This window comes from Delphinapterus leucas, chromosome 6 (assembly GCF_059928025.1).
Source record: "Delphinapterus leucas isolate spDelLeu-1000000601 "Yukka" chromosome 6, BTC_Dleu_Yukka2, whole genome shotgun sequence".
Taxonomy (NCBI): Eukaryota; Metazoa; Chordata; class Mammalia; order Artiodactyla; family Monodontidae; genus Delphinapterus; species Delphinapterus leucas.
The window spans coordinates 9,827,501-9,841,586 of NC_143134.1; the positions used below are offsets into that span (position 1 = coordinate 9,827,501).

Here is a 14,086-nt window from a genome sequence, read left to right on the forward strand (position 1 = left end):
ACAGCTCTCAGAGGATACGAGGACCCGCAGTGCGGGACAGAGGCCATGGGGCTGAAAGCCCTACTCAAAGCAGGGCCGGTGTAGACTTGGAGGTGAACGAATGTATTACACTGCGCACGGGTTAAGTCTCCGTCACCGGTTCCTCAACAGCAACTCTAGATTTCATTTATGGAAATTAATTTACCTCCCTCACCAGTTCCTCAACAGCAACTCTAGATTTCATTTATGGAAATTAATTTACCTCAAAAATGGAGGGAGAAAGTTAGTGCGGCAACCAACTGCCTTCCTGACTTCCCAACAATTTCTCTAAATGTATTTTATAAAAATTACTTCACTTCAGAATTGAAGGAGTATCTGGAATCCAAGCAATATCATAATTCTCTTTCCAACTGGCCCCCAATTTTCCTACATTTCTCGTTTAAAAAGAAAAGATTTCAGTGAATTGAACATCTCACTTTTGCATTTAAAAGGAAAAGAATACATCCCAAAATACGAATGACAGGATATCTTTTTACATCGTTCAATCAGCTCTCTCTGATTAAGAGATCAAAGACGACGATTTTGATCCTCGGTTCTCATTACTCTCCAGAGCAGGGGTCCCCAACTGGCTGAATGTTAAGAAGCAGGCTGCACGGCAGAAGGTGAGCAGCGGGCCAGCAAGCGAAGCTCCGTCTGTATTTACAGCCGCTCCCCATTGCTCACGTTACCGCCTGAGCTCCGCCTCCTGTCAGATCAGCGGTGGCATGAGATTCTCACAGGACCCCGAACCCTACTGTGAACCGTGCATGCGGGGGATGTAGGTTGCGCGCTCCTTATGAGAATCTAATGCCTGGTGATCTGAGGTGGAGCTGAGGCGGTGACGCTAGTGCTGGGGAGCGGCTGCAAATACAGATTATCCTTAGCAGAGAGGTCTGACGGCACAGAGACCATCATAAATCAACTGCAGACTCAGGTCAAAACCTTATCAGTGAGTGGCAAGTGAAAACAAGCTCAGGACTCCCAATGATTCTTCATTATGGTGAGCTGCATAATTATTTCATCATATATTACAATGTAATAATAAGAGAAACAAAGTGCACAATCAATGTAACAAGCTTGAACCATCCCCAAACAATTCCCACCCCACCGCCAGTCCATGGAAAAATTGTCTTCCACGAAACCAGTCCCCGGTGCCGAAAAGGTTAGGGACCGCTGTTCTAGCACAAAGACTCTAAGAAGTAAAGTGAACAATGCTCTTCTTAGCTCCTTCAAGGGGCACCTTGGCAACTTCAAACCCGATACCTAAACCTGCACCTGTAATTCCCTGAAACACAGATGACATCTCCCAAGTCCCCACGTCCACAGAAAAGGAAGCTATCACCCCCCTGAAGGCCGCTGGTGCTCCGGGAGACCCAAACACGTGACTTTCCACAGTTAAAGCTGATGACGCCATTCTGTTCCCTGGGCATAGAAATATCTCCCAAGATTTGTCTGATTCTGAAAGCTGAAGACAGCAAACCTCTTTACACTTTAAATATGTGCAGTTTATTATATGTCACTGATAACTCCATAAAGTTATTTTAAAAGAATGAGTATCCTTAACAATTAGGCCACCCTACGTCTGCTCAAAGTGAGCCAAAGGAATAGTGTCAAGCAGGTGAAAATTCATGCCAGAACGTATCAAGGAGATAATCCGTAGAGGCTCCAGGATCTAATCCACAGAGTATGGCCACCGTTATTTTAGTCTGGAAAATTCTAAACTAGGCATAACCAAAGATTCACCCAGCTTCATTAAAAAACAATCTCCCTAAAGTCACCGGAGAGACCTTGTGCTTTGAGGATGGTGGGGTCCGGATGTATCACCAAGATAAACTGATGAGAAAATACATGGCTGGGTAGCGAATGCTGGGCGTTCTGGCTGAAAAATGTCAAAGTTGGCCACATCTGAAACCAGTTCATTCCTGATGTCGGCTCAAAAGGTCCTTGGGTTGCTCACTCATTCATTCAACCCATGTTTACTGAGGGTCAACCTGGGGGAGGTGACACGCGGGGACCTCGGGAGAGCGGGTGAACCAGACAAGATGCTGACCCTGGGAGCTCACGTTCCATGCAGGGCGGACACTGGGAGACAGTAACATCCACAGATGAGACAACTACAGGTGACAAGATGCGGTGGAGTGATTACGATGCCAGCGGTGGTGACGGCCATAGTCCCCCCTACACACCTCTCACGAGTTGCAGGCAGCGCACAGCACCACTGGACGACCCTCACCCTGAGGGCACTACTATTTTACACATGAGGAGACCAGTCACGCCACAATCACCGATCCAGCCAAGACTGGAATCCAGGCCGTCTGGGCTCCGAGCCCAAGGTTTTCCAGGATCACAGCACCTGGTGGGTGAGGCAAAGCAGGTGGAAGAGGAAGAACCTCTTTAGACGAGGTGGTGAGGGCAGGTGTGCCCACAGAGGTGACATCGGGGCAGCGATCTAACCCGAGGATGCAGCCCTTCCTTCCGGCAGTTAACTACAGAGCCAGACAGCTGCCTACCAGGCCACGCCCACCTCACGCCACCTGCACACGAGGAGTGCTCACTTTCACATTCTATCTGCAGCAGAGTTGCTAAACAATTTTTTTTGTTGAAAAAACTGGGTGATAGTTTATATGAATGACTAAGAATCAAAATATTGTAGGACACATTTAATAAAAATGTATAGCTCATAAGCCTACAATACACAACAATGTTTGAAATTCATCCAAAATGCCATATTCAGCTCTTACTTCATTCAAACTTTGGGCTTGCTAGGAATTACGTCATCTTTGTCCCAATGACCAGGAAATGTGAATGAGTCAGCTCTGAATTAACGAGGGTGTTAAAATCGTTCGGTTTTGGAGAAGCCCGATATTTCTGAACAAAAAAAAATAGCAAGCTACTGATTCCTTTTTAAAAGCGCACTCACTCCTTGACAAATACACCCTTTTGCACATATCCTGACACGGTGTCTCCAAGAGTCCCCTGGGTTTCCCCAAGAAACATCTATCTTCCCTACAGAACAGAACCCACAGCCTCGGGGCTCTGATGGGAGAGTGCCCAGGGGAGCGTGATGGTGATCAAGGCAGGAGACCCCTCATCTTTACAGAGACCCGAGGGGCAGAATTCAAGGACATTCACGTGGCCGTTCTCTCCCTAGTCACCCCCAGCCAGACTCTCCTTCTCTGCTCAAACTCTGAAGAATCTGGTACTTTAATCAGAGGTCATGTGTCGGCAGGTCACCGTTTTCTCACCTCCTGTGATACAGGTGGGGAGCCCGGTGCACAGTCCTGGTGCTGGAGGGGAAGGCGGAAGGGAGGTGGGGAGCAGGGATGGGAAGGGCACAGCACCCCACCATTGCCTCTCATGCCCCGGGTCCCCCGACTCAGCTCTCTGCTCAGCCACCACTGACACTCAGCTCCCAACTCGACCCCAGAGGTCCTGCTCCAAGCCTGCACCCCACCCCCTAGCCCATCCTGCTCAGAGTTTCTGCCCCAGGCAAGTTCCACGGGCATCTCCACGAACCAGCCACCCAGCAGGAGTCAGGGTTCCAGCTTTCGCTGTGACAAGCCCAGATGCCACTCTGCAGACTCAGTTCTGAACTCACTTCCTCACAAGATGTGGCGCTGAGATTCTCTTATAGGACCACTGCTATCCTCTGGGTCACGGTCCGATCTGAGCTCCAAACCATGGTGCACAGGACACAGCAGGGCCAGGCCCTCTGAGACACACCATCACACACAACCTTCTCACACCTTGGGGGGGTAACAGTCTGGGGGAGCAGCACCATGAAAAAAAGCAGAAGCGGGGCTTCCCTGGTGGCGCAGTGGTTGAGAGTCTGCCTGCCGATGCAGGGGACTCGGGTTCGTGCCCCGGTCCGGGAGGATCCCACGTGCCGCGGAGCGGCTGGGCCCGTGAGCCATGGCCGCTGAGCCTGCGCGTCCGGAGCCTGTGCTCCGCAGCAGGAGCAGCCCGCGTACCGCAAAAAAAAAAAAAAAAAAAAAAAAGCAAAAGCACCTAACACTGGTGGAAACCTAAATGTATATCTACAAGGTATAAGAAAATAACTTGCAAGCGGATTTTTGTAACACAGTCTGTTTTTACAGTGAGGTATGGTCTGGACCCTAAAAGGGTTTACAGAGCAAGAGAAAGACATTATTCAGGAAAAATTCCCAGTTTTTGATTCCCATGGTTAGCTGGCTTCACTCCATATGAGGCTGCCCTGTAAGACAGTCTACGCTTTACATGAACGGCTGAATTTCGGTAGGTTGCTACTGAAATCTGCCACCCCTTCTTCCCCTAAAGGCTGAATCCCCATGCTAATCCCCAGGTGCCAGAAACTTCCATCCTACGGCCTGACATCAAAGGGAAGCTCACGGTCTCCCCGGGAGAGACGATTTGTTCACCTCGTCTCAACTGGCAAAACTGTGGTTCAAATGAGGAAAATACTCTTGCGAAAGAAAAGAGGCAGAAGAATGAAAGTATTTTCCACTTGGGCAGAAGTTTATCTTACCAACCGAAGTCAGAGTAAATAATCCTCATGACTCAAGTGACTCTCGGTGACTCTGGGTTTGCCGTGGGTGGATCTTTTACGCCTATCACGCAATTCTACACCTGCCCAGTAACAAAAGCACAGCAATCCTCTTCCACACCTCACACGCCAAGTGCTAGCAAGTAGGATTGCTAATACCCAGCAAGCGAAGACAGGCTCTCACGACTAAGCTTGCGGTACCCACACTCCTCACTGTAACGATTCAGATGCTTGGGAACGCGCGTAACTTTTTGTGACCGCAGTTAGAATATGTAAATAATGTGCAGGAAGGATTACCTGAGAGCTAAGAATTTTTTTTCTACTGTTTACTTTCCGAGGAAAAAATATTTTAATAAACAGGAACACCTGAAGGATACGGATAAACTTCAAGGCTTTTTACATGGTCTGAATTACCTTTCCACAGATTCACGGTAGTCCAGGGGAGTTCTACTAGGAAAACGTTGGCCATCTCACAGTCTGTGGGGAGACTGAACACTGGCTACGATGACACAATTTGTCATTTTTGTCCTCAGAACCACGCCAAAATAAATGCCTCAGATGAAAAGACGGGAACACAAGTGGTGTGGGTTTTCTTTTTTTACATCTTGAGATACATGCTTTGACATCTCAAACAAGAGAATTACTTTCAATTTCCCGATCTGTGCTGTCTCTTACTCTCTGGCCTGTGCACATGCTGGTTGTGCGGCATGGGTGTCCTTTCTGCCATAACAATGCACCTTTTCCATGCACATTTACCCAGGACACAGACATCACTAAGAAATCGCTTCTTCCCAGAAGCCTTCTGTGACCTCAGCTAACCTTGTACGGTTGTTTGGGCTGGTCTTTCGTTCTTTGAAAATCCCTTCAAATTTTGTTTTTGACATGAAAGTCTCATGACTAAAGGACATGAAAGTTTATGATAGGTATAACTGATTCACTTTGTTATAAAGCAGAAACTAACACACCATTGTAAAGCAATTATACTCCAATAAAGATGTAAAAAAAAAAAAAGTTTACGATATATGATGTAATAAGGCTGAATGTAACTTCCTAGTTCATTCTTAATTTGTGTTATTCTTTAAAATAATACATGTTACTTTACACATGTTCCTAAAAAGTCTTCGCTGAAGACTTCGCTGAATCGGGTTGGCCATGCCTTTCCGAGTAAAGCTGGTTAAAGGGGGCAGCGTGGCTAGTTATTGCTGGGATGGGGTGAAGGCGGTTCATTGCTTATTTAACGTTTTCTGGAGGCTACCGTGCAAATCACTGTCGCAGTTCTGAGACGTGGGGCACGTGGAAGAACGCGTAAACAGACAGAAACATGCATCTCTCACCTTAGTCGGGACCTTCACCAGCCTCTGACCACACAGCTGCCGACAGAAAAGAGTGGCTGCAGACAGCACAGGGACCGGCAGGGAGCCCAGGGTCCCACTCAACAGACACACCGATGCTCTTAGCAGGGGACAAAGTTCAGAGTTCAAACGTTTCACAGTCTCCTGGTCCTCAGGAATTGTAGGGCAGGGTAGAGGAATTCCATCCCAGGATTTAGAACACGTGCGTTCCTGGGGCTTTGTGCTATGAGGGCTTTTTTTTTTTTATTAATCGATTAGGTTTTCGTCTTTCTTTTTTTCCCCCTAGGTTTATTGAGACATAATGGACATGTAACACTGTATCAGTTCAAGGTGTGCAACAATGATGCGATGCAGGTACATACTGAGAAGTGATCCTGAGGATTTCTGAATACTCAAATCGCACACTGAAGGCTGATTTGCTAAGCCGAACACTAACACAACTGACGTTTCTACAGACTGACTTACCTCGACATACGAAATTGGAAATATTCCTATTTTGTCTGCCAGCATGCCTTCAGCCCAGTTTTCGTCCACTCTGCGGATCACAGTCAGAACGTCATCCTGAAGAAACAATGAACGTTACTCTACCTCATCCCAGGAAGCTCGCCACCTAATTTTCTTTTCAATATGGGACTCAAGTCGTAAGAGTACATGAGTAAAAGTTCCATGACGTGTCTTCAGCTTGTGAGTGGAAGAAGCTGATGAACTGAATGGTAATTACCAGTCAGCTTGGCATCCCCCATCAGACCAGACAGCTGTAAACTACCAGCCCCTCCACCGAGGGGCTGACGGCTGAATTTGTTTAGACCCACAAATTGCAACCTCAAATCCCACCCAGGCCCCCTGAACCCCTGGTCCAGATAAATTTTCAGGTTCTTTTCACTTTTTCTCTGATAATACACCAAATACCCATTTAAGTATACACCCTACTGTTTTTCTTTACCAAAAAAACACAACATTCTGCTCAAAATCCCAAAGCATTTTATCAATTCAGTAGATATAGTCCTGTGTGCTTTGCAGCAAAGAAATTTTCATGTATAATAAGGAAGTAATGATGTTTCACTTTGTTATCCGTAATTCAGGGAATTAAAATCCCCGAGTGGCGCACACACACCCCGAAACGTAGCTCAGAATTACATTTAGGCCCTAAATACGAAAATGATACCACACAGCGCATCAACCAAAATTATCTTTCACAGAGAACAGTCTGTGCACAAAATTACTGTCTTTGTGACTCTGAGAAGCCTGCTTCCAGATATTTTTGGAAGCACAGTGAGACAGTTCACATGAAACTATCATATGTTTTTGCACAAGGAAACAGAAGCCATAGTCTATGCAGCCAGGTACAGAGAAGGCGATGCTGTTCTCACTTTACCTTTGCAAACGGAAGGCAATCTTTGTCGGCTTCCTTGTCTTTAACTTCAAAGTCATAAAGTGCTTTGCACTGAGGCGGGGGCTGAGGTAACGGTTTGATGATCTGCACGAAGTTGGTGGGGAAAAAGCCATGGACCCCGTTGACCTCCCCGTGGTACCAATTTTCATCCACTTGTCGCCGCAAAATGATGATGTCACCTTTGCTGAATTTAAGGTCCCCGGGCTCTTTGCCTTCGTAGTTGTATAATGCTTTGGCACATGGTAACTGAGGTATTCCCTAAAGGAAAGAGAAGAGTTTTAATGAAACAATGGTCCCCAAATGTCTGAAAATCCAACTGTATTATCATGGTTGTTAAGTCAAGGTCAACTCCACACTTTGCCCTACAAAGAAAACCTCACATTAAAAAACTGTATACGGGGCTTCCCTGGTGGTGCAGTGGTTGAGAGTCCGCCTGCCGATGCAGGGAACACGGGTTCGTGCCCCGGTCCGGGAAGATCCCACATGCCGCGGAGCGGCTGGGCCCCTGAGCCATGGCCGCTGGGCCTGCGCGTCCGGAGCCTGTGCTCCGCAACGGGAGAGGCCACAACAGTGAGAGGCCCGCGTACCGACAAAAATAAACAAAAACTGTGTACGTATGTGTCACCAAGAGCAAACAAAACAAACAGGAGACCATCCCCGGCCCCTGAGCTGATTCTGTTCCTAAGGCTAATTTAGTGGGGCTTTTGCCTTATTTGGGGTTTTTAATACATGGAAGTGCTGCTGTGTCTGGCTTCCTGGCGTAAAACTCAAAAACTCATAAAAAACTTAATTTCCGCTATTAACTACTTTACTCGGCAGGATAAATGATAAGCACCGAAAAAAAAAAAGAAGAGGAGGAAAAACTTAGAACAATTCATTCATTTACTAACTGCTCTTAAGCTTGACAGATAAGCATCAGAGTTTGGCTTTTGGGGAAAACGTTTCCCACGGCATTCACTGTGGGCAGCAGCTCTTTCTCCATCGTGGACTCAGGGATGAGCTGGGGCCAACTCTGTGCCGGGGTCTGGAACGGCCGCTCAGAGGTCATAACCCGTGATCATGCACACATAGCCTTTACAACCTACATACGACTGCTCCCCCTTTGCTCTTTCCTGCCTAGAGAGCACCGTCAGGCTGAGATGCTAACAGACGGGGTTTTGGATGTGACCACACTGCATTATGGTTTTAAGTGACGGCTTTAACACGTGCGTGTGCCCCCAGGCAATCTAATCACCAAATGGACTGGATACGATACTCCCTCTCCGGTGGCACTGGAGGTGCCCTTCCTGAGCGTTAGGTGTCACTTTAAGACGACTTCTGGCCTCTCCGGGTCACGGCTGCCTACCCTTGATTCAGAGGATAAACGGCACATCAAACACCCGAAGTAATTCACTGAAGGAGATTCCTGAGCTCCTGCTTTTTCCGTACTTACTCATTTATTCATCATCCGGAAAACATTTATCAAGCTTTCCCTTTTTCCCAGGTGGTGTGCGAGTGCTGAGGACTGAAAGAGGGACAGGCACAGCTGTTCCCCTTAAGAGACAAGGCTCTAGAAGTCGTTAGGCCAGAGGGCAGGGACTGAGTGACCCGGGGACGCAGGGACCGAGCTGTGACAGCAGCAGGGGGCAGAGGTCTTGGGGTGGAGTGGGTGGGAAATGGAAACACTTCCTGGAGGAAGGGACACACGAGCCACATCTTCAAGGAGACAAGAGGAGCCAGCAGGAAAGCCGGGAAAAGAAGAAAGAAAGAGAAAAGCAGGGGCGCTGGGGGCAGCACCCCCAAAGGCAAGGAGCACGCGGGGCAGAGCGACCGGCTTGACGGAGAACGCGATGCTCAGGAGGGAGCAGGTGTGTGAGTGCACACAGGTGGGCAGGCAGCTTACAGGGGCCCTGAGTGACAGGCTGGAGCGTCTCAACTGCTGTGTCCTTCAGGCAGCACCAGGCGGGAAGAACCCTGCCAGGAGGGCGAGTCCGGCCGGGGGGTGGGGGTGGGGGGGGAGAAAATGGGCAGGGGGCGGGCAGGCAGGGGGACGGCGATGGTTTTTTTTTTTTAAGCTATTTTAAAGTCTCTCCCTGCCCCCGCCCCCTCCAAAAAAGTGGATCAAACCCTGATGGCAACAGAACTTCCTAACATAGTTTTGCATAATTAGTTTAGCTTCCAGTCAGAGATTCAGCGTCTGGCCCAACTTTGCTTGGTGAGGTATTCTTGCTTGGCGTCAAAGGAAGAGCCGGCTGCTGCTGTCGACCGCTGCGGGCGGGGGGCCTGGCCAGCCTCGCCCGTGGCCTGCTGGGTTTGCTTAACAGGAGCTGCTCCGGAGGACACCGGAGCCCAGCCTTCCAGAAGTCCTTGGACCCTGCAAAGGCCCTCTGACCTTCGGACCCTGCTTCTAACGACACGACCCCCGTCACCCAGGCCTGACCGAACCCCGTCGACTACTCCAATGCGCCCTTCGGTTTCCCCTGCGAGACGCTGATGCCGCCCGGTCCTTTCTTTGGCTTTTGGTTTTTTTTTGCGGTACGCAGGCCTCTCACTGTTGTGGCCTCTGCCGTTGCGGAGCACAGGCTCCGGACGCGCAGGCTCAGCGGCCATGGCTCACGGGCCCAGCCGCTCCGCGGCACGTGGGATCCTCCCAGACCGGGGCACGAACCCGCGTCCCCTGCATCGGCAGGCGGACTCTCAGCCACTGCGCCAGCAGGGAAGCCCCGCCCAGTTCTTTGAACCGGGTCGCAGTCCTGCCGTGCTGGCTTCAGGGAAGGGTCATAGGTCCCGTCCCCTCTCACAGAAGGGCCTCGCCATGTCTTCTACTTTACCGTGTGTTTCTGGAAGTCTGGGAGTCACAGTTCAACAATACTTCCTAAGACACACTGGAGGAAATGACAGTAAATAAACAAGCAGTAAACAGCGCTGAGCGACGGAGCCGGAGGAGTGACAATCCCGGAGCGGCTGCTCACCTGCTGTGTGATCCTGAGCAGGTGAGCCTCTCCGGGCCTAATTTCACCTTCAGGGTGCCATGAGGACCAAGAGAAGTAAAGTGTGTAAACCACTGCAAGTGGCCAGTGGGCAGAAGCGCCATCACTGGCACCGCCCAGCAGGAAGGGCCGGTCAGCATTTCCAGAGCACACTCACTGTGCAGCAACCCAAAGCCTGCTCCTCCTAGGGAGGCGTCGGGACTTCACGGGGGGCATTTCTGAAGCACACGTTTGTTTTCATCTTCTGGGTGAACAGAAGAAATTACAGACGCACCGACACGCCCTGTCTAGTAGGGGGTGGCGTTCTGTGTGAGGCTGTATCTCACTCCGGCAGGGCCAGTGCAGGGAGCTGGAAGGCTGTGTGAATTAACTGAAGATACTATTACTGGCTCGGTGACGGAGAGCGCTGTGCACCATTATGGCCTGTCCTCTCGGTTTTCTCCCCACCTCGATTAGCTCTGTTTGGCCAGCCAAACGCAGCACCGAGACCCAGATCCGGCACTCAGGACCGCTTGGACTGCTCCCTGGGGAGACCTGTCAGCTCCCCAGTGACCCACAGGACGGCTCTTTTCTCATGGGCTGGTGTGGGAGGGAAGGAATGTATTTCTCCGTAGATCATTTCCACGCACCGGCGGCCTGACGGACTTACTAACATTCCCATCAAAGCAATTCTACTAAGTGTTCCTAAAATCATCCAACATTCTTAACACATGAGCAGCAAGAATAAAACTTCAGGGAACAGTGATGTGCGTACGGTCAGCCCGGTTACATCCCTGACTGCCACCGGAAACGCACCAACTCACACTGATTTGTGAATCGGGTTCTCCCAGTGACCGGGAGCCACAGAGAAGCAATCCCGAGGTCAAGGGCCACCTAACCCACCAGCGGACACCCGGGCACCCGGCCCTGTCCTTCTCTGCTGTGCTTTTCCAATTAAATTCCAAGAGGCTGAAAAGCCAGTTGTGTCAGACTTCCCCAAAGGCGGCTTCCTGTATGAAATAAGACGAACCCCACCCTGATTTCAAATCCAGCGAAGTGCACTGATCTTTTAAAAGACTGATCGCCACACAGATTGTGGAAGGTGAAGGAGAAACGGTTAAGCGACTGAAGAGCAATAAAGACTGCATATTCCTCACGCAGCGTCTGAAGGATGAAGCCAAAACCACCGCCTGAGAGCCCAGGCCTGGTCTCGCAGGGAAACGTGCCTGGAACCTCAGAGCCCCTCGGTCACTGCCCTGCAAAGGCCTGGGAGTCGTGGCCTCGCCCGGCCCCTGGCCTCCGGGCCCTCGGCAGCCTTTCCAAACTGCTGCCTGGCCAGGGCCGCGGTATCTGCAGAGCTCACATTTCACTTGGCTACACATGAAAGGGAGGCTCCGAAGCCAAGAGGCTGCAGAGAACCCGGCACTGCGGCCAGCCTCGATCTGCAGCTGCCACTCAGGCCTCGGCAAAGAGCTGGGCAGTGTAGGCAATTTGAGGTTTGATAACGTTTTGGTAAACAGTGACTATTTTGCTCATGTACAAGAGAGTAACTATGCCAGTGCGCCAGTTCTACTTTTCCAATAATGTTTGCTTCCCCATTATATACACAGGTATTTTACAGGGCATTAAAATCCTCATGAGACCGGCACACAAATATTTCTGATTCACTGCTTTCCACTCCATTTCCGTACCATCGACTGTATTCCAATATATCTGGCAAAGCGCTGCTTGATGATCTAGCTGAGATCCCAAGAGGTAAATAAAACATTCACTGCCAATTGATTTTACAGACGCTAAATGCCAGTGCCCAGATACACATGCAAGACAGCCTCTCTAAATTCAAATTCCTTCATGCGTTTCTTACTGCTCCATTAAGTAAAAAAAGATTCAAAGACCTACTAAAAAGAACATCTAGAAGATATGCTTGTCACAGGAAAGCCATAAAATGTGTATAATTTAATAGTTTAGCTGTATTTCAATTGGCATAAACTCTGGCTGGTTGCAACTTGACTTTCAAAAACTTTCCAGAAAGAACTGAGGCCCAAAGAAATAACCAGATAGGAAGCACTAAGCACTGCACACAGAGTAACAAGTAGCAAAATGGTTTAGGAAAAGATTGTTTAAATGTTCCTTGTACACAAAATACATGTTGGCCCTTCCCTACCCCCCACAAAGTGAAATATCTCTCTGGATGTAACAGCATTTCATTAAAATACTGATTCTTTAACAGTGAATAAGTCTTAAGTGCTGTTCTCAGAATCTCTGGGTTGGATTACCACTCAAATACGACTTGATCATCCCTTGAAATGTTTCCACTTCAGTATAACAAACATCCAAGATGAATATTACAAGGTTATTTTTCCAAGGCAACAGCAGAAGGGGCTGTGAATGCCATAATCCCACAAAAGCCCATCACTTTACTTGCTCTTTCCTTTAATATTTCTGTGTGGACAGCACTCTGCCGGGGCATTTTGATCTGATCACTTTCTTAAGCCTCCACCTCCATTTGCCACATAACACTTTCTCATGAGACTGACTTCAACCGTATCTACCAGCACTTGGAGGACAGCAGCTGCGTATAGACAGAAATGAAGAAAACCATGTTTTTTTTCACTCGCATTTATTCTTTGTTTGTCCTTATTCTGCTAGGCCAGTGTCCCCTTCCCTGCCTCCAACCGTCTCCTCTGCCCAGACCTGGCCCCTCCACCCGCCATGGAACAGGGCTGCCCAGGCTAGCCTGCCTGCTTCTGTGGCACGCGGCCGCCCCTCCTCCTACCACCCTCCCCCTTCCTCTTCCTCACACCCCTCCCGGGTTCCCACCCTCCTCTCCTCCCAGAGCATCTCCTGAGCAAGCAGCAAGCAGCCGGGGACACTTTCCAGCCTTGTTTTAGTGGCATTAACGTTGTAGGGAAGGGTCGGAGAGAGGGAGAGGGAGGGAGAGAGAGAGAGAGAGAGAGAGAGAGAGAGAGAGAGAGAGAGACGGAAAAAAAATAAACTAAAGGTAAAAAGAGAGGAGACGAAGCAGCAGCTTTCTCACCAATTTCCCTGGACTGCACTCTCACTGCTATAGACTCGAATGATACATAACTGGCTACTTAACCAGTATTTAACTAAATGTAAAGACATAACAAAGTTAATTTGAGTCAAATAATTATGTTCAAACATCCGGGGAGAAAGTGAAGAGTTTTCCAAACTTAAGAAAAACTGATATGAGACTCTGCTGTTTCTCCAGGAATCACAATACTGAGGATCAATAAATACATCTGTGTGGGGTGCAGTCAGGCCCACCCCGCCCCCGTCCCCTCTCCTACTTGTCCAGGACAGCCTTGTCCAGAGCACAGTGTCATAGGCAGCGCTATAGGGAAGACGGAGGCCAAAGGGAAAGACCTGTATTTAGGGGATTAAAAACCCTAAGAGGGCTTCCCTGGTGGTGCAGTGGTTGACAGTCTGCCTGCCGATGCAGGGGACACGGGTTCGTGTCCCGGTCCGGGAGGATCGCACATGCTGTGGAAAGGCTGGGCTCGTGGGCCATGGCCGCTAAGCCTGCGCGTCCGGAGCCTGTGCTCCGCAACGGGAGAGGCCGCAGCAGTGAGAGGCCTGTGTACTGCAAAAAAAAATAAAAATAAAGAATAAATAAATAAATAAAAATTAAAACCCTAAGAATTAGAGAGGGGAAAAGAGAACCAAAGGGCCACAACAGCAGCAGCGGGAGCAGTTCTGGAAGCGTGGGCCTGGCCACACCGCCTGTGTCTCTGGAATCTGAAGATGATCCCGGTTACCCTCTTCAATCAGATTAACGTCCTACACCATGACTTTCACGGCCCTCCTTTTGGATGCTTTCACGTCATATTTT

The 14,086-nt window shown here is 49.3% G+C and overlaps 1 protein-coding gene across 7 annotated transcripts in view; it reads right to left on the reverse strand.

Annotated features, from left to right (window-relative positions):
• SH3RF1 (SH3 domain containing ring finger 1) overlaps nucleotides 1-14,086 on the reverse strand; it is a 159,160-nt gene that overhangs the window by 45,983 nt on the left and 99,091 nt on the right. For all 7 annotated transcript variants that reach the window (XM_030761796.2, XM_022594857.2, XM_089912676.1 and 4 more), the window contains 2 exons: nucleotides 7,268-7,543; nucleotides 6,358-6,453 (listed from right to left, as the gene is read on the reverse strand). In XM_030761796.2, the coding sequence (XP_030617656.2) occupies nucleotides 6,358-6,453; nucleotides 7,268-7,543 (372 nt within the window). The remainder of the gene's footprint in view (nucleotides 1-6,357; nucleotides 6,454-7,267; nucleotides 7,544-14,086) is intronic.